The sequence below is a fragment of the Centruroides sculpturatus genome, unplaced genomic scaffold (assembly GCF_000671375.1).
Source record: "Centruroides sculpturatus isolate CEXI.00-Female unplaced genomic scaffold, Cexi_2.0 scaffold603, whole genome shotgun sequence".
NCBI classification, from domain to species: Eukaryota; Metazoa; Arthropoda; class Arachnida; order Scorpiones; family Buthidae; genus Centruroides; species Centruroides sculpturatus.
Genome location: NW_019384857.1, coordinates 356,125 through 374,850, shown reverse-complemented (window position 1 = coordinate 374,850; position 18,726 = coordinate 356,125). Strand labels below are relative to the sequence as shown.

The following is an 18,726-nucleotide window of genomic DNA, read 5'->3' as shown; positions in this document are numbered from 1 at the left end:
CCTGTATCTATAATGTACGAACACAAAAATTGCCGACGTCACGGATTTTGATATTCACTAAAGGAAATGATGTTGTACAGACGTCACTATAAGAAACAGAAATCGCTGACGTATTAATAATACAACAAAACAAAAATCGCTGACATCACGAATTAACTTATCTAAGAAAGGAATGACGTTTTAGAGACGTCATTATACGTAAAATCACTGAGATGGCCCAATTAACTGAGCCCTAATGGAGCTGGAAGACTTAAGTAATATATTATTGCAATCTTTATAACTTTCACTAGATTTTCATAATTTTGACAATTTTAAATAAAATGACCCGCTTATGGTTATGATATCAGAAAACAACTTTTATTATAGTTTATATAATAGAAAAAGTAGCCCCGAATAATGTTAAATTGAGGCCAAATCTATCTCATGAAGGTCCTGATTATATGAAGCAAAAATATCTGACGTCACGAATTATGATATTCACGTAAAGAAGTGACGTCATTATATAATCCGAAAATCGTGGACGAATCACAGGACAGCAAAAATTGTCGACGTCTTGTATTACGATGTTGTGACTTTATGGGACGTCATTATTACAAAATAAATGAAACGAGGCCATTTTAAATGTGAACTTTATTGTTTAATTTAAACAATTAATTGAACAAAATTGATTTATTATATCTTCTATTATTTTTATATTAAAATTATAGAGATTTTACAGAAAATAATTGCTTTACTACTTAAAATATGAGGAAAAAATAATACTATTTTATTACATTTTGTTTATTAACATGTGGAATATCTAATTCTACATCGTTGTACAATATTGTTTAGGAAAATATTTTAAAGGAAAAGTAAATGTTTTTGATTTTTTAACGTTTTTAAACATGAGTAACATTTTCGGAACAATTTTTAACAATAATTACATATACATATGTATATATATATATTATATATATATCCGATATTAAACGATCTTCTAAAATGCTTTATGGATAGACATGTATCTTGTATACTGNTATGAAGCAAAAATATCTGACGTCACGAATTATGATATTCACGTAAAGAAGTGACGTCATTATATAATCCGAAAATCGTGGACGAATCACAGGACAGCAAAAATTGTCGACGTCTTGTATTACGATGTTGTGACTTTATGGGACGTCATTATTACAAAATAAATGAAACGAGGCCATTTTAAATGTGAACTTTATTGTTTAATTTAAACAATTAATTGAACAAAATTGATTTATTATATCTTCTATTATTTTTATATTAAAATTATAGAGATTTTACAGAAAATAATTGCTTTACTACTTAAAATATGAGGAAAAAATAATACTATTTTATTACATTTTGTTTATTAACATGTGGAATATCTAATTCTACATCGTTGTACAATATTGTTTAGGAAAATATTTTAAAGGAAAAGTAAATGTTTTTGATTTTTTAACGTTTTTAAACATGAGTAACATTTTCGGAACAATTTTTAACAATAATTACATATACATATGTATATATATATATTATATATATATCCGATATTAAACGATCTTCTAAAATGCTTTATGGATAGACATGTATCTTGTATACTGGTTGACAGACACAAAAGTACGCTGGCTTATTTACCCCATCGTTGGAAGAGGCCTGCTCTTTGGCAACGGCAATTGGTACCCCACAAATTGCAACGACACGATGAGTTTTCGCAGCATCCGTTGGGTTTGTTATCGCACGATTTGCCTCTTCGAATACAATTTCGTCTGCAAAAATAATATCAAAAATACATAAAAAACTGGTAAAATAATAAAGAAAGATTTATTTTAGATAATCGATTTGCTTTTGTAAATGATAGGTTGCAGAGAACTTTAGCTTTATCGATACTCATCTTTGATTACAGGTTTTCAAGATAAAGTAGACTTCTTTGAAAATGGATCCATACTTACTTTTCTGCATTCAAAATCAAATTTTCCAATCGATCGCTGTAATCTTCTACCGCTTCATCATCTAAAAAGACAAATAAGTGTATTTTTTTTATTTTTTTAATGATTTTTTTCCTGTGAGCGACGATAAATAATCCAATATACATTACCGGTCGGTGTATATGGACTTGCTAGAATGGCATCAGCCAAGAGAACCAATCCAAAAATGACCAGGATCGAAACGCAATTCATATCTTTAGCTGAAAATAAATGAAATTTTATCTTTCATACTTAATCATTTATCTAAATTTTTAATTTTTAAAGTAGTTAAAGTGTTGAAAGTTGTATCGACCCACTAACAACTCTCATTAACATCGACTATGTTACGTGTTGGATGCAACTCATCAGATGTGGTTAATTGAGGAAAAACTGAGGATGTGAATAAACAAAATCTTATTATCTTGTATTCTTTCTAAAAAAAATTCAATTAGCAAGTAACAGATTTAGAAACTTTATCTAATAAAACCATCGATAATCATGGTGTTAAGCCATGGTCTTTACAGATTTCCTCTAACTAATTGCTCGAGGAAAAAATAAAAAAATGAAGACAATTACCAATAAAACGTTTTTAACACATTTAAACTTTATTTGTTTTTTAAAATAATTTTCAACTAAAACCTAACTAAAATTGATTACATTAAAAAGAAAACTCGATTATACTAAAGATAAATGAAATATTTCTAAATTAATTCTCGCAGGATTAAGTTAAATTTTATGCAAAGAATATTTTACATTTTTTTTTAAATTTAATTCTATAAAAACCGATGAGGAGAGTTGGAAATTCGCCAAAAAATATTTAAAAAATGTTTTTTTGATATATTCTAATTAAGTAAATGTAAATGATGAACTAAATTCACGTATCGGATGTTGAATAAATAAAGCAATAAAACAATTTTAAAAACTATATTATCAAAACCTAAATTTTCACTTAAAAACGTATTTTTTTTTAATTTTAAATCTATTTTCTGTATATAAAAACATGATTTTTATATCATTAAATAGATTTATATCGTCTATAAAAATATATGTTTTATATCAGTTTAATCAAGCGTGCTTAATTCCGTCAAAAATCTAAATAAGTCAACTTCAAAAAATGTTTTTCGAGTGTAAAACAAAGCATATTTATCTATAATTAATTTTTTAGAGCAATTATACTTGTAACTTTTTGAATCTTAAATTTTTCTGTATCTAAAAAACAAATCGTTCTCTTTATAAGCATTAAATAAAATATTTTAATTTTTAGATGATTTGTAGATTTTTATTTACATTTATAAGTTGTAGTTTGTCTTCATATATAACGCACACGTAAATTGTGCTATGACTTACAAGCTTTGTAGCTTTAAAAACTCTCTAAAAATTTTAATTCTTTTGAAAAGGTTTTTAAAATAATTACATTTTTAAATAAAGATTTGTATTTTACCTTTTATTGGTAAAAATGTTCTTTATTTTTGTATAATATTCCTAACTTATAGCTCCAAATATCGTAGCAGTTCACTATTTTATTACTTTATCACTAACTTTACTTGATTTATTACTTGCTGATGTCTATTAAACTAGTCTAGATCAGTATAATAAAAAATTTAAGCAATAAAATAACTTTATTTTTCTAAGTAATAAATTGCCATTAAACAGTGGTGTAAATATTCTTTTATTTTCCCAATTGTTTAACATAGATTAGATAGAGTAAAGCAGATTTAAGACTATAAAAGACAAAATAATGAAAATAGAATCAAAATATTTCTTTTATTATAAAAAATATAAAATGTTGATTCTAAAAAATTATTAAATTTTTTGAAGCTGTTTTTATTTTCTAAAAAATTTAACAGTTTTTAGTGTTATATTCAGGGCTGTGGAGTCGCGTAAAAATTTACCGACTCCGACTCCGACTTTTCCTTACAATCCGACTCCGACTCCGGCTAAAACATCAAAACTCCACGACTCCAACTCCGACTCCACAGCCCTGGTTATATTTGGTAAAAGTTAAGTTTTCGTAACTTTCGTATGTGCACTTATATATAAATAAATGCCATAAAAGTAACTTTTATCTTTAATTTGAAATTACTTATATTACTAATGTATAAATTAAGTTAAGAATGTCTTGTGATATACAGTAAATAAATAAATAAATTTTAAAATACTGTATTTAGTTTTGATTAATTTTTTTCTTTTAAAATTTTCCTGAAAAACAATCGAGTGTTACATTTACTCAGTTTCTCTACAATTTTATGATTTATTTTTTTGGAATTTGTTAAATTTTTGTTAAAGTGAAAGACTGAAAATTTACAATTCAAAAACATGATTTAAAAATAAAAGGATAAGAAATAAAAAAGAAGAAACTGGTCTTTCGCGGGTAGTTTAAAAAACATGCAAATGTAATCGTAATGTTCTTTGCGAATAAGATCGCATTTAAGGCTTACGCAGCTAAAAAATCGATAAATTTATAAAAAAAAATTAATTAGAAAAGTAAAAAAAAACCAAGACATGAAACCTAGAGATACAGGTCCTTTGCGAATATTTTAAAAGAAACAAAAAGTTTTGAGTAAACAAAGTCGCATTCAGAGTTTATCCATGTAGAAAATTTCTAAATTTCTAAAAAATTTAATCAAATCATAAAATCTTATCACAGAAATTAATAAAAATAATTCTAATAACTTCTAGAAATGTAAGATCCTAGCTTATATTATACGGTTAAGTCGCGGGTTCGGATCTCTTTACAAAGTTTAATTTATTGTTTCGTTAGTGTCGAATGATTAGAAATATGTCAAAGTTATTTGATCAGCCAAGTTATTTGATTGGGAAATTTATTTAGATGTTGTATATGTAAATATAATTTCTTGGAAAAGCGAAACGTCATTTCGAAATCAAAAATTTATTGGAATCTAAGAGGAAATAAATGAAATAGGAGAGAAAAATCCTCGAGTGGAAATTGCTGAATTTTCAAAAAGCAGATATTGAAAGTGTCTAGAAACGTTATAACATCCAATAAATCTCTCTCTATCCATCTAAAATGTTAAATTTCTAATTTAAATAACACTAAAGTGAAATTTGTTAAACAACATTCTTAACAAATCGCTTTCTCGCTTACTAAATCCTCGATAAATTGTTTTTTGAACTGCTACGACTTTACAATCTGTACGTAAGTGTTCTCGAAAAATTGTTTTTTAAATTGCTATAAATTTTTTGGAATGCATAAGGATCTTGTTACGAATTTTTTGGAATCTGTAACTAAATATTCCAGAAAAATTGTATTTTGAATTGCTTCGAATTTCATTTTTTTTTCTTTTTTTGAATCTGTAAATAAGTATTCTCGAAAAAGTGTTTCTCGAATTGCTACGAATTTCTTAGAAACTCTACGTAAGTATCCTCAAAATTGTATTTTGAATTGCTGCAAATTTTCAGAATTTTCATAAGTATCCTCGAAAATTGTTTTTTGATTTGTTGCAAAAGTTTTAGAATCTATAAATAAGTGTCACATTATATAAATTTTTCAAAAACATCTGAAGATGACAATCAGATCTTTTTGAATAATGAAAGATATAAAACTATGTTTAATATCTTTTAAATTTTATGTTAATACCATCACTTATCATCTCGTGTACACGTAATATGTTCATGTCATGCACATGTATCACATGTAACGAATCATTTATTCAATATTTAATTTTTTACAAAGGTCAAAGATTTTCTGACAGGTTTAATTAAATATTCGAAAAAAATTATAATTCAAACTTTATCAAACAAAGCCAAATAAATATGTTAAATGATCAATCTTCATCCAAAAAAACGCACTTTTAACATGCAAAATGCATTATCTTGAAGTAATGGTGTAAGTTAACATCCGTCTATGAAAGAAATTAATAGTACGAGTTTGTTGGAAACTATAACACAAACTTCTAAAAAAATCTTTAATATTTAATCGATTTAAAGCTTATATTTATTAAGATTTCTTAGGTGCTAAACATTTATTATTTATAAATTTACTTTGGTTTAACTTTAAAGCAATTATCGAATCTTTATGAGATTATTTCCAAAAAGTTTATGCATTTTTAGTAATTTTTTTAGTTTCTTAATAGATCAAAAGCATTTTGTGTCATACAATTAAGTGGATTTTATCGTTAAAGACTTGTCTCTCCAACATCTAAAAAATCCAATTTCTAACAATTATCTATCGCTTCGATTGATCAAAAAGAATTTTATATTTAACGATTTTCTTAATGTAATTTATATTTTTAGAAAGAAATAACTTAATAATTTTTAACTAATTAAACTCAAATGTTTCAGAAAGTGTCATTATAACCTCTGACCTTACACGCTTTAAAATCAATTTTTTTAAATTAAAGAATACTGTAAATTAGTGCAAGAATATTATATATAATTTAAGAATAAATATTCATTTAGGATTTAATTTTAATAAATGAATATTTATTCTTTTTTCATATTTTAGATTTATAAAAATTCATATTTTAGATTTATAAAAATTAAAACTCACTTGAAACTTTTTATTTACGAATTGTACTTCACGTAGAAAAAAAATTAAAGTTTTTAGTTAATATTATCGCGTTATTACATTAAAAATGTCTAATTAAAAAAATCCTCAAAAATTCTCTTATTCTTCAAAATCCAAAAAATCCTTTTATTCTTTCGAATTTTTCATATTCATTGAATTGTTTTTCGAAGAATTGTACCAAAAAACGCTATTTTGATTTTATTATTGTAATAATTTTTTAGATATTTTTCACTTTTCTGAAAATCTAATTTCTTATTTTAATTTTACTCATAAATATTATTTATAAAAACCAAGTAAATATGTAAAATTTCAAAAAATTGTAGGTTGATTTTTTTCGGAAAACTTCCAAAAAATTAATCTAAAAATGACCTTATATTCGTGTAAAAGTGCATTGCTGTTTCGAATTCCCGTATCTACAATAACTGTTTCTCAAAGGAAACATATTCAAAAACATTATTTTTATTTTATTACTGTATGAATTTTTAGATTTTTTTCCTATCTCTGTATTAATTTTATTCATAACTGTATTATTTTCTCAAAAAAAACTAAGTGAATAATTCATGATTTAAAATAATGATACCGAAACGTAAATATTGTGAGACGTGTAAAATTTCTAAACGTTTTAGATTAATTTTTTAAAACTTTTAAAAATTTTTCCACTAAATTAATCTAAACATTCTCTTATTATTTAATATCCAAAAACATTTTTATTACAGTTTCGAATTGTTCGTATCTAATAATCGTTTCTTGGAGGAAACATATTTAAAAATGTTATTTTTATTTTTCTACTGTAATAATATTTACATGTTTTTTTAAAACTCTTCTAAAAATCTAATAAAATCTAGTATTAACTATACTCATAACTGTGTTATTTTCTAAAAAACCGAGTGAATAATTTATGAAACAATACCTGAAACAGAAGTATGACATAAAAATTTTTATAAATTTTAGATTAATGTTTTGGAAAAATCTTAACTCTTTCCAAAAAATTAATCACAAGACTTCTTAAAGAAACGTATTAACATCTAAAACCCCTTTTATTCCCCCCGTTTTTCGTATCTGAAATAAGAGTCGGAGAAATCAAAATCCAAAAAGAATTTTTATTTTTGTTTTATTACTGTAATAATTTTTAGATGTTTTTCCTTATAAAAATCTAATAAAATCACGCATTAAAATTTACTCATAATTGTGTTATTTTCTAAATAAAAAAAAGAAATAGAGTGAATAATTGATGAAGATTTTAAGCAATAACATCGGAAACAGAAAATTTGTAAGTAATAAAACATATGTAAATTATTTCTTTTTAGAAATTTTACAAGAAAATGAATAAGAAAATGATTTTTTTATTCATGAATTTTATATATATATATACACATATTTTTTTACTTAAATAAAGATATTAAATTGCGAACCATTCATACTTTTGTAAGCAACGTAGCAGAGTGATTAAAATGAATGAATGACTTACATCTAAAGATGAATATTTAAATTTAGGATTAGCCAGTTGAATAGATAAAAGAGTTCTTTCATAATAAAGAATTCATTTTGATAAAGTTGTTTATTATTTTGAATCAATTCTCGAACGTCGTTTATCCTTAATGATAATGTTCCAAAAAAAACACGTAATAAGAACGTAATTAATGATAACAAAGCCAAGAGTGAAAGCAAAAGAATCGTCTTTCTCTCGCTTTCTAAATTAAACCTTTATCTAAAAAAACAATTTATCACTTTATTAAATTCAAAAAACAGCTAAGATATGAGTTTTTTTAGAATTTGTAGAATTTAATTCTAAAGAATTAAATTACGTGGGCGCTGTTGTTAAACTATCGAGAATTTGTGATTTTTTGTGGTTACTTTCAAAAAAACGAATTATTTAATCTCTATTGAAACATATAAAGTTATTTTATTGTATTCAGTCTAAAAAAATTACTTTTTTCAACTAAACTTTCAGAAATTTACTCGTTAAATTTGACAATCTGTGTGCCAAACACGATACAAACTTTGTCACGTTGTGAATTTTTTTAGAAAAGTAATTTAATAGAGAATTTTTAGAATCTAAAACTGCACATTTTCTATATTGAAAGCTTGCAAATTATATGCTAATTTAATAACTATTACAATAAAAAATGTTCTTTTTATTTGAAATTTTAAGTATATTTTTGTTGTATTTAGGAATTTTTTTTGATTAATAGTAAAATATTTGAAATGAAATTTTCTAAAAAACGATGAAAATTAAATTACAGAACTAAGGATAAGAACTCTTTACCAGTTTAGAGTAATGATTTTTTCATATGTTTATCTCAAATTTAATGATTTACCGTGTTTTATACTGTTTAATAAGCCCATTCGAGAATTTATATTTATACTTACAGAAATATATATAAAATTAAATATTTTAGAATTTTCAAGACGTTGCAAGTTTATTTTATGTCAAATATACAAAAAAGAAATTATCTAAATTTTATTTCTATCTCGTAAATGAAGTGTTAAACATCTTTTGTTCTTGTTTTTAATAAAAAAAACATATATAAAAAACACAAATATGTGTGTAGAAAAATAAAACATTAAAAACGTTAAAAGAATATAAACTTTAAGTTATCTTGGGGAAAAAAGTGAATTATTTAAGTATTCTTTGAGTAAAATTCTTGTTTACAAGACGAAGTTAGAAAGCAAACACCAAGATCCCAAAGGCAATAAAGGGGTAAGGAATGTACACAAGAGGCATTCAATGAGGCTTTTGTAAGTGAGTATGAAGATCAAAGTTAACTTCAGTTTATAGAACACTTTAAAGCTTTAAGGCTTTAAATAAAAATATGCTATAATTAACTATTTATTTACGCAAATTAATTTGTTTTTATGTCTTTTCTTAAACTGTATATGACGTGTTGTTGTAGTATTATATCTAGATGATTAGAAGAAGACCAAATATCGGGATCTCCCGCTGGTTTGATTATTATCCTCTTCCTTGTATCATGATTACAAATCATCAAAGGCGGCTTCGGCATCTTTTCATCAAAGAAAACGACTTGGAATATCATCTTATCTAATAAATAAGTGTTAACCAGGTTTGTAATTTTATGTTTTAGCAATTTATTAATTTTTTTTTCTTCTTTGGCATATTCTTTACAAATTTATCATAAATATCAATTTCCTACTTTTCTTGAATAATTTATTCTCTATANTTAAAATGTAATTTTTTAAAAATAATTTATATATAAAAATAGAGAAGTATATGTAAAATACAAAATAGTCTATCTCTTGTAGGATAGAAAGTAAATTAGGACCAGATGTTACGCTTTAAAATCATAAAAATTGCCTGTTGATTCATTAGTTACATACACAAATATACTTACTTGAATGACTTGACGGTCTTCCTCTATGAGAAACGATGTTTTGTCAATGAGAAATTTTGTCACTGATACCTAAACTATCAAAAGCAACACATTCGAATACAGTTGGGTTTGCTCTTTATATTCTCTGGCGTACGGGATGGTGCGAAAGGTGCGCATTCTCAGTACCAAAAATCAATATTTTGTGTGTTATTTTCTATGATGTCACAGAGTTAAAGTTTTATCGAGTTGCTAAAATCACTACAAACATGAATATAACTACACCAAAAGAAAAATATTTGACACTCTCCATGTATTTTGTGTGCGATGGTACGAAACGGATCTTTCTAAAAAAAATTCTAAAAATTTTTTTAAATCTAAAAAAATTAATTAAAAAATCATACGACATTTTTTTTCAAAATATTTAAACGCATTTAATAATATACTATTACGTTAATTACACAGTATTTGAAATTAAATTTTATTGTCTTAATATACATAAAATCGATTTTCCAGGCGGAATTTCTGTAATTTAAATATATTTTAAAGTGAGGATTCTGTGTGAAATAATTATAATTAATTAATTAGTAATTATTACATTTAAACTAATTTAAAATTAAAAAAATAATAAACTGAGAAATGATGAAGCTTACACGTGATGAATTCACTAAATGGTAGCAAATTCCTGTACTTCTCCTAATGTATTCCCTCGATTACTGTTTAATTTACAAATCTAGTAACCATCAAAACTGTGTATTTACTTTCGCTTCCGGTTCACAAACAATTATTAAGATTGTTAGCTGAATAGAATTAATATGAATTCTTAACTTAATGAACTAACAATAATATAAAACTATACGTGCAAGGAATTTTAATTGTTCTTATCTACTGACTGAATAAAAGTATTTAAAGTAGATTTGTTCATATAAATATCTTTGCATTTGTTGATTTACTTGTCTATATATAGCTTGGTAATTAAAAATTTATGCTAAAAAGCAATCCCAAGACGAAGGAGATCCAAAGTTTTAAATTAGTGTCATTAGCATTGTTAATGCTTTCTAACAAAGTCGTGCAGAATTTTTTGGAATTTTGAGGTTTATACTATTTTAATGAAGTGTTTTATTTGATAAAAATGGCTGAAGGTTGTGTTACACAATTAATAAACTTAAACAAATTTTCTTAATTATGTATTCGTATTTGCTTAAAGTAAGAATTAAATTAGACCTTCTATTTTTACATTATGATCTTGATCAATCTAATTTAATCCATATTTATTCTGTATTTTTATTTTATAAAGACCAATTCTTTCATCATTATACCTCATTTAAAATCTAAATTTAAAAGTTTAAATATATGTTTTTCCCCTTAAAAAATGTAGTAATTATTTAATTTGTAAAGCATGAGGCTTAAAAATTTCGATATAACTAACATAATATAGTATTTAGATATTAGCTATATATATATTTATATAGATATTGTGTTAGCTATATAAATGTTTCTGTGCCTCATACTTATTGGAGTGAGTAACCACTAAATTCTTTAGTAAAAGTATATACAGTATTAGTTTTTTAAGCTTTTAATAAGTTATATCAAGCTGCTTGCATTCTAGTGAAAACATTATTTTATATTCTTTGGGAATGTATATTTATAATATTTACTGTAATCATAGATTATGAGGCAAAATTCTGTTTCATACATTATTAATTGTGTAATTACGAGACATTTTAGAAAAATTTTACATTTAGATATTTAAATTTAACTTTTTCAGATTTTAGTCAGATGTATTATGTAATCTACATACTTGTGGAAGAATTATTGTATATTCTTTTATATTCTGTACATAATGAACGGATATTCTAATTATATACAGCTTCAACGATAAATAAATTCGTCAAATACTATAAAATTATCAAATTTAATTAATTTATTTATCAGATTTTACCTCATTTCTGAGCAATAAAATATTAAATAATTATTTTCTCTTTTATTAACTTTCATAAATATTTTATTTTAATTTTTTAGAAAAATTGTTTTATGTATTTATTTATCTGAAAATCTAATTTTTACTTCTAAAAACTTTTCTTAGTCTTTCAAAAAAAGAATTTTATAAACGTACTTGCAACTATATGTAAGGAAGGACTATAGAGAAGTGACAATTGTGACACAAACGATTTGAAAGAGTAGTTTTTTGAAGTTTATGTTTTTAAAAAGTAAATTTTAAAAAATTTCTTCTCTTTAAACAGTTTATTTATTTCTCTATTTAAATAATTAATTTTAAATATTTAGAAATAAACATAATATAGTTAACCCTTTTATACACTGGTGAATAGGAATTTAATCATAATTTTTGAATGTAGGGTTTATTTATATAGGGAAGAAGGAAGAAATTTTTATGCTTTGTATCTCGAGAGAATATACAAACCATTCTAGAGTAGTAGAAAAACCATATAAATTTTATGAGCATCCAATCAATGTATTCGAACCTTTATCACGTAAGAGTAAAAGGAATTTTATTTATTTATTTGCCGCTTGTTTTTTTATTATTTTTTAATACTTTTCGTGTTTTTGGTAAGAAATAAAATTATTATAACATCTAATAAATTAATTTTATGCATTGTAATGTATAAAAATTTAATTTTTTTATCATTAGTTTTTAAATATTCAAAATAGATTTTTTATTTTTGCAATTATTCAAAACAGCTGTGAATATTCAAAAATTATTCCTTGCAAATATACAAAGTAATTGTACCTTACAATTACATTATTTAAAAAAAAATTGAAATGGATTAATATTTTATATAAAATGTGCAATTTTTAGATTAAATAAGAGATATTCTATAAATAGTGAGCCTCGTGTGAATTGTTAATATAATTACAAATGTTTTAACTCTCTTATTGCTCATTATTTAATTTTACACGTTGTTACAATTTATTATTCATTCTCGTAATTATCAAGTTGCAACTCATTCGAAATGTTCTTAAAATAGGAAGAGTTTAGTCGTTAACATAAACTTTTATCTACAAAAAATATATTCTTTTTATATTTATGTTTACTACAAAATCGATTTGTTTTTTTGAATTCAAGAAATATAAAAAAGTGTCGGATGAGGCATGGGTAATATATTTTTATGATCAAAGTTATCGAAGTGATGTGAATATATTCGAATAACTTTTGATTATTCTTCTTTTATTTCGTATTTTTTGAATCCCAAGTGCAAATTTTAGAAGATTAGAAGCTTATTTAGAAGATTAAATGATATAAAGTGTCACATATTTTGAGAAATTTGATTGAAATGGTTAATATTTTATCATTGAGAAAATATAAAATATCAAAGAGTTTATAAAAAAATAATTCCTAATACTTTTATTTCTTTCATTATAAAAATTTATATTTATCGTTTTCAATTTTATAATATATATATATATATAAAGTCTAATTTGTACAATTTGTAATTAATAAAAATCATTATAAATTTTTAAAATATCTAAGAAAGTTTTTAAAATGAATTCACAATATTTTTAATTAATTAATTAATTATTATTATTACTTTCCCGGCTGTTATATATAACAGTATAACAGAGGAAAAGTATGGCAATCGATCAAAAAATAACCCCCCCCNTAGGGTTTATTTATATAGGGAAGAAGGAAGAAATTTTTATGCTTTGTATCTCGAGAGAATATACAAACCATTCTAGAGTAGTAGAAAAACCATATAAATTTTATGAGCATCCAATCAATGTATTCGAACCTTTATCACGTAAGAGTAAAAGGAATTTTATTTATTTATTTGCCGCTTGTTTTTTTATTATTTTTTAATACTTTTCGTGTTTTTGGTAAGAAATAAAATTATTATAACATCTAATAAATTAATTTTATGCATTGTAATGTATAAAAATTTAATTTTTTATCATTAGTTTTTAAATATTCAAAATAGATTTTTTATTTTTGCAATTATTCAAAACAGCTGTGAATATTCAAAAATTATTCCTTGCAAATATACAAAGTAATTGTACCTTACAATTACATTATTTAAAAAAAATTGAAATGGATTAATATTTTATATAAAATGTGCAATTTTTAGATTAAATAAGAGATATTCTATAAATAGTGAGCCTCGTGTGAATTGTTAATATAATTACAAATGTTTTAACTCTCTTATTGCTCATTATTTAATTTTACACGTTGTTACAATTTATTATTCATTCTCGTAATTATCAAGTTGCAACTCATTCGAAATGTTCTTAAAATAGGAAGAGTTTAGTCGTTAACATAAACTTTTATCTACAAAAAATATATTCTTTTTATATTTATGTTTACTACAAAATCGATTTGTTTTTTTGAATTCAAGAAATATAAAAAAGTGTCGGATGAGGCATGGGTAATATATTTTTATGATCAAAGTTATCGAAGTGATGTGAATATATTCGAATAACTTTTGATTATTCTTCTTTTATTTCGTATTTTTTGAATCCCAAGTGCAAATTTTAGAAGATTAGAAGCTTATTTAGAAGATTAAATGATATAAAGTGTCATATATTTTGAGAAATTTGATTGAAATGGTTAATATTTTATCATTGAGAAAATATAAAATATCAAAGAGTTTATAAAAAAATAATTCCTAATACTTTTATTTCTTTCATTATAAAAATTTATATTTATCGTTTTCAATTTTATAATATATATATATATATAAAGTCTAATTTGTACAATTTGTAATTAATAAAAATCATTATAAATTTTTAAAATATCTAAGAAAGTTTTTAAAATGAATTCACAATATTTTTAATTAATTAATTAATTATTATTATTACTTTCCCGGCTGTTATATATAACAGTATAACAGAGGAAAAGTATGGCAATCGATCAAAAAATGACCCTCCAGATTTTTAAATTTTTGGACTCTGGACCTTGAAATTTTGAGGAATGCAAAAAAATTTGGGTGTAAATTCTGTATGTTTGGATGTTAATGTATGTGTGTGGGAGGCACGATTTTGTCCACTCTCTTTGTGGCTTAATAACTCCTGTGCTTTTGATCGAAATTTTCTGAAATTTTGCAGGGAGGTTTGGTTATTAGGGAAATTAATACTGTTAAATTTTGGTGATTAAAGGTTGAGGGAGTAGAAAGATAAGAGGGATCGTGTGTATCTCCTATAGGATTGGTGTTAATGACGAATTTACTTGTTATTACAATTTAGCATTTAGAATTTTTATAAAACCATTTCTACGTTCAAAATTAAGCGATCTGCCATTTTATAATAATTAAAAATATAAAAAGTTGTTTTAATAAAATATCATAACAGATGATGCAACCAACCAAATGTTGCCGGGAAAGTTAAGCAACTCGTTGCTGAAATTTTTTAAATTTTAAATTCGTCATTTAAAAGGTTAAAAGAGAATATTTAAATATTGATTTTGATATTTAAATTTAATATAATTCATTTAATAAAAAAATCTCTAAAAATATATAAATGTGGCCATTTAAATAACTTATTTCACACAAAGTTATTTTTTGTTTTTACATTTAAATGTTTTAGAATTCTACAAAAATTTTCATTTGGTATTTAACATTGAAATTGCTTTAATCTTCTATTTATTTCTTAAAAAATTTAAATATAACTTTATTAAAATGTGGCATATTATTAAATTTGATATTTTCATGAAAAGAAATTTAAGTAAAAAACACACAAAATTAATTTTTTAGAATGTAATTTGATAAATTACCTACATCAATGGGAGTAATATATTTTGCTACGTATTACTTATATTTACTTATGTTTTGGTAAGAATTCAAAAAAAATTTTTTAGAACTTTTTAGAATAAATAAGCTAGTTGCTAAGGATCATCCAACCATTTCAAGACATCTAAAAATATGTAATTTTCCTCCAAAAACTGGTATAAATGTCTGACATTTAGAAACTAACGCAAACTGTTTGCTGGTGTTGATGGATTTTTCCAAATATTGAACCATTAGTTACACGCTAGATTATACTGAGTCGAATTTTACCAAGTTATTTAATCTAAAAACATCAGTTAAACATTTTTTAAAAAATCGGAAATTTTTGAGTTTCAATAGGAATTTTATTACATATCAGTAATAAATCGATAATAAAAGATTACCTGTTGACTTCCTGCCTTTCTTACTCAATTAAAAATTTCGAAAAAATTTTAGAGATAATAATTATTAAAGTTTAATATCCATTTTTTAGGAAATTAATCATTAATTTTTAAGTTAATAACTATAAAATTTTTAATTATAAATTCTTAAACAGTGGGATTATAACTCATCAAGACCATGCCACCATCTGTTGATAAGAAGTAGCAATTTCTATTACTTTTTTTAGAAAATCAAAAAAATTTACTTAATTAAATCTATTAATTTAATAAATTAGTGAAGTTTTAATAATCCCAAAAAATTTTTATATATAATAAAATTATTGAGTAATTAAATAAGCAGAATTGTAATTATTTTATAAATCTCTCAAATTTCTTTTCGGGCTTATTTTTTAGAAAAAACATTTTTTATCATTTTTTTCTTTAACTAAAATTTAACTATAAGAATGTGTTTAAGAAGGTATTAAAATTATTTTTTTAAACTTTTTCTTAAAAAAATATTAAGAAAAGGACATCATCATTAAGTAATTCTATAGATAATTCTTTCGTATTTTTATAAGAAATTCAAATGACAAATCAAAAAAAGCTGTGTATGTAGTTTTTGGATGACACCTGCTGGGTAAAAGATGATGGTTACCATGGTAACGATGCGTGTGATCGCATCTTTGTTCTTCCTAATGACAACTTTCGAGACAGTCACATTCTTGGCACGTTGAACATTGAAGGACTGAATGCAATAAAAGATGAGAAAATGATTAGAAATAAAAACAACAATAAATGAAATTATAAATATAATATATTAATAAAATGAATAAAACTCTTATTGATTTGTATATAATAATAAATAAGTGATGCTGAAAAAATTTACTAAGTTTAATCGAATATATTCTAAAAAATTTCATTTTTAAAATCTTTTTGAGTGTAAACTTATATATACTATATAAATTATGTATAAATCTGTGTGTAAATCTACATACAGATTCTCAAAAACTTGCATTTGAGAATATATATTTGTATATAATCCATATAAGTTATAACCTGTAAAAATTCAACTTCTTAGAGGTTATAACTTGTATAGATTATATAAAAATTTTTCTATAATATTGAATTTTTTAGTATTTGTTTTTAAACGAAATCGTATATACAAAATGTAAATATTTACATTTTTAGAATATTTTTCTGTAGGCAAAACTATACACAGAGAAAGAGAGACTTAGACTTAATTTTAGTTTTTTTTTCCTAATTAAATTTTTCAAAAATTCTCTCATTTAATGTCTTATGACGATAAAAACGCTTTCCTTTAAATTGTTAAATTAATTACTCGAAATAATTTTTAAAAATTTTAAATGTGACAAGTAAAACCTTATTAAAATATTTAATTTTCATGCCTGTGCACGTTTTTTAATGAAAATTTTCGTCAAGAGATGGCATTGTAGTCGATAGTAATAAATAGTGATTATTATAATTTAATTGTAATATATAATAATTATAATTAAACTTTTACTTAAATTTTTCTTAATGTCATTAAATGTAATTTAAATTAAATTTACTTAATGACAAAAAAAATTTTGATAAAATCTGAATTAGTCTGATAAAAGTCTGATAAAATCAGTCAAATTAGTTTTTTAAATTTTTATTTTTTCATAATTTAAAATGTTTCTAANAAATAAAATAATATAAGAGTAAAAAGTAAAAAAAAATTCAGTTTAATGTGATTATTTAAATGTATATTGTGCTTTTTCTATTCTTTAAATGACACTTTCACAGGCAAACAATTTTTGGAAATTTTATCCAAAATTCATAGTCTTTAATTAAAGTTGTTTATTATTAAATTGTAGATATATATTTATTCATAAATTGATTTAGGAACCAGGAAAATTTTCTATTTTTAATTAAAAAAATTAACATGAAAGTAATCTTCTGATACTTCTGTTAATAAAAATTTACCCTTGATTTTCATTTTATTCAAATAAAAAAAATTTATCAATCAAAAACATCTACACTCCTTAAAAAAATAAATTAAAAGTCGAATTTTTGAAATAAAACAAACGCAAAAATTGAGACTAAAAGTTTTATATTATATTATAAAAAATTATAAATAAAATTTGCATATTTGAAATATATTTATTTATATATATTAATGTAAATGATGTTTTTAACTGGAAGACATTTAAATAAAATAAAAGAATAAATAATGTTTTTTTAGACATTTGAAAATAACATGTTAATGAATGTAATTATTTTGAAAACCACATCCTTTATCTATTTATTAACAATTTTTTTGGAAAACTAATTCTAAAAACAAAAATTGTTTCTAAGATAACAATTTTTTCATCTCGAAAAAATTCTTCTTGATTTCTAAAAGTTAACTTTAAGAAATTTTGTAACATTTTTTAAAATTTTAATAATGAAATTTTATTAAAAAAATAGAAAAGGAATAATTTCTATATTTTTTTAAATTATAAAATAAATATTTTATTAAATTTCTACTGATAATTTGTTTTTATTTCTGGCATTGAATATATTCTTGGTTTTGATTTTTGTTGGTTTCTAGAAAAAAATGCATTTATTTCTAAAATATTTTTTCATTAATACTGTACTTCAATAATGAAAAATTTTCAAGTTTTCGAATTTTAAGAACAAGGTTTTTATAGTTTTTATGCATTTTTTATTTCTAATTACGAATATTTTTCGGTTTTCCAAGGAAAAAGTTTTCACTGTTTTTAAAATATTTCTATAAAAGATAAGTTTTCGTTTCTAAATACGTTTTAATTTTTAAAAATTAAAATTGCGTATTTCTAA

At 23.1% G+C, this 18,726-nt stretch overlaps 1 protein-coding gene across 2 annotated transcripts; it reads right to left on the bottom strand.

Moving 5' to 3' along the window:
• Positions 1-612: 612 nt before the first annotated feature.
• LOC111630593 (U8-agatoxin-Ao1a-like) lies at positions 613-9,990 on the bottom strand. 2 transcript variants are annotated; one of them, XM_023374711.1, is made up of 5 exons: positions 9,837-9,990; positions 2,087-2,176; positions 1,941-2,001; positions 1,578-1,757; positions 613-1,000 (listed from the first exon to the last, which is right to left on the bottom strand). In XM_023374711.1, the coding sequence occupies exons 2-4, from the start codon at positions 2,166-2,168 to the stop codon at positions 1,619-1,621; spliced, it is 282 nt and encodes a 93-aa protein (XP_023230479.1). In that variant the 5' UTR covers positions 2,169-2,176; positions 9,837-9,990; the 3' UTR covers positions 613-1,000; positions 1,578-1,618. The 2 variants fall into 2 exon arrangements, with proteins under 2 accessions (XP_023230479.1, XP_023230478.1); XM_023374710.1 differs by lacking the exon at positions 613-1,000 and having other exon boundaries at positions 1,190-1,757; positions 9,837-9,989.
• Positions 9,991-18,726: the final 8,736 nt, after the last annotated feature.

Excerpts from the sequence above, each read along its gene's own strand:
- LOC111630593 (XM_023374711.1), bottom strand. The coding sequence starts at position 2,168 with ATGAATTGCGTTTCGATCCTGGTCATTTTTGGATTGGTTCTCTTGGCT. Across the intron at positions 2,002-2,086 it reads AAGTCCATATACACCGACCG|ATGATGAAGCGGTAGAAGAT; the intron begins GTAATGTATATT and ends TTGTCTTTTTAG. Across the intron at positions 1,758-1,940 it reads TTGATTTTGAATGCAGAAAA|ACGAAATTGTATTCGAAGAG; the intron begins GTAAGTATGGAT and ends TTATTTTTGCAG.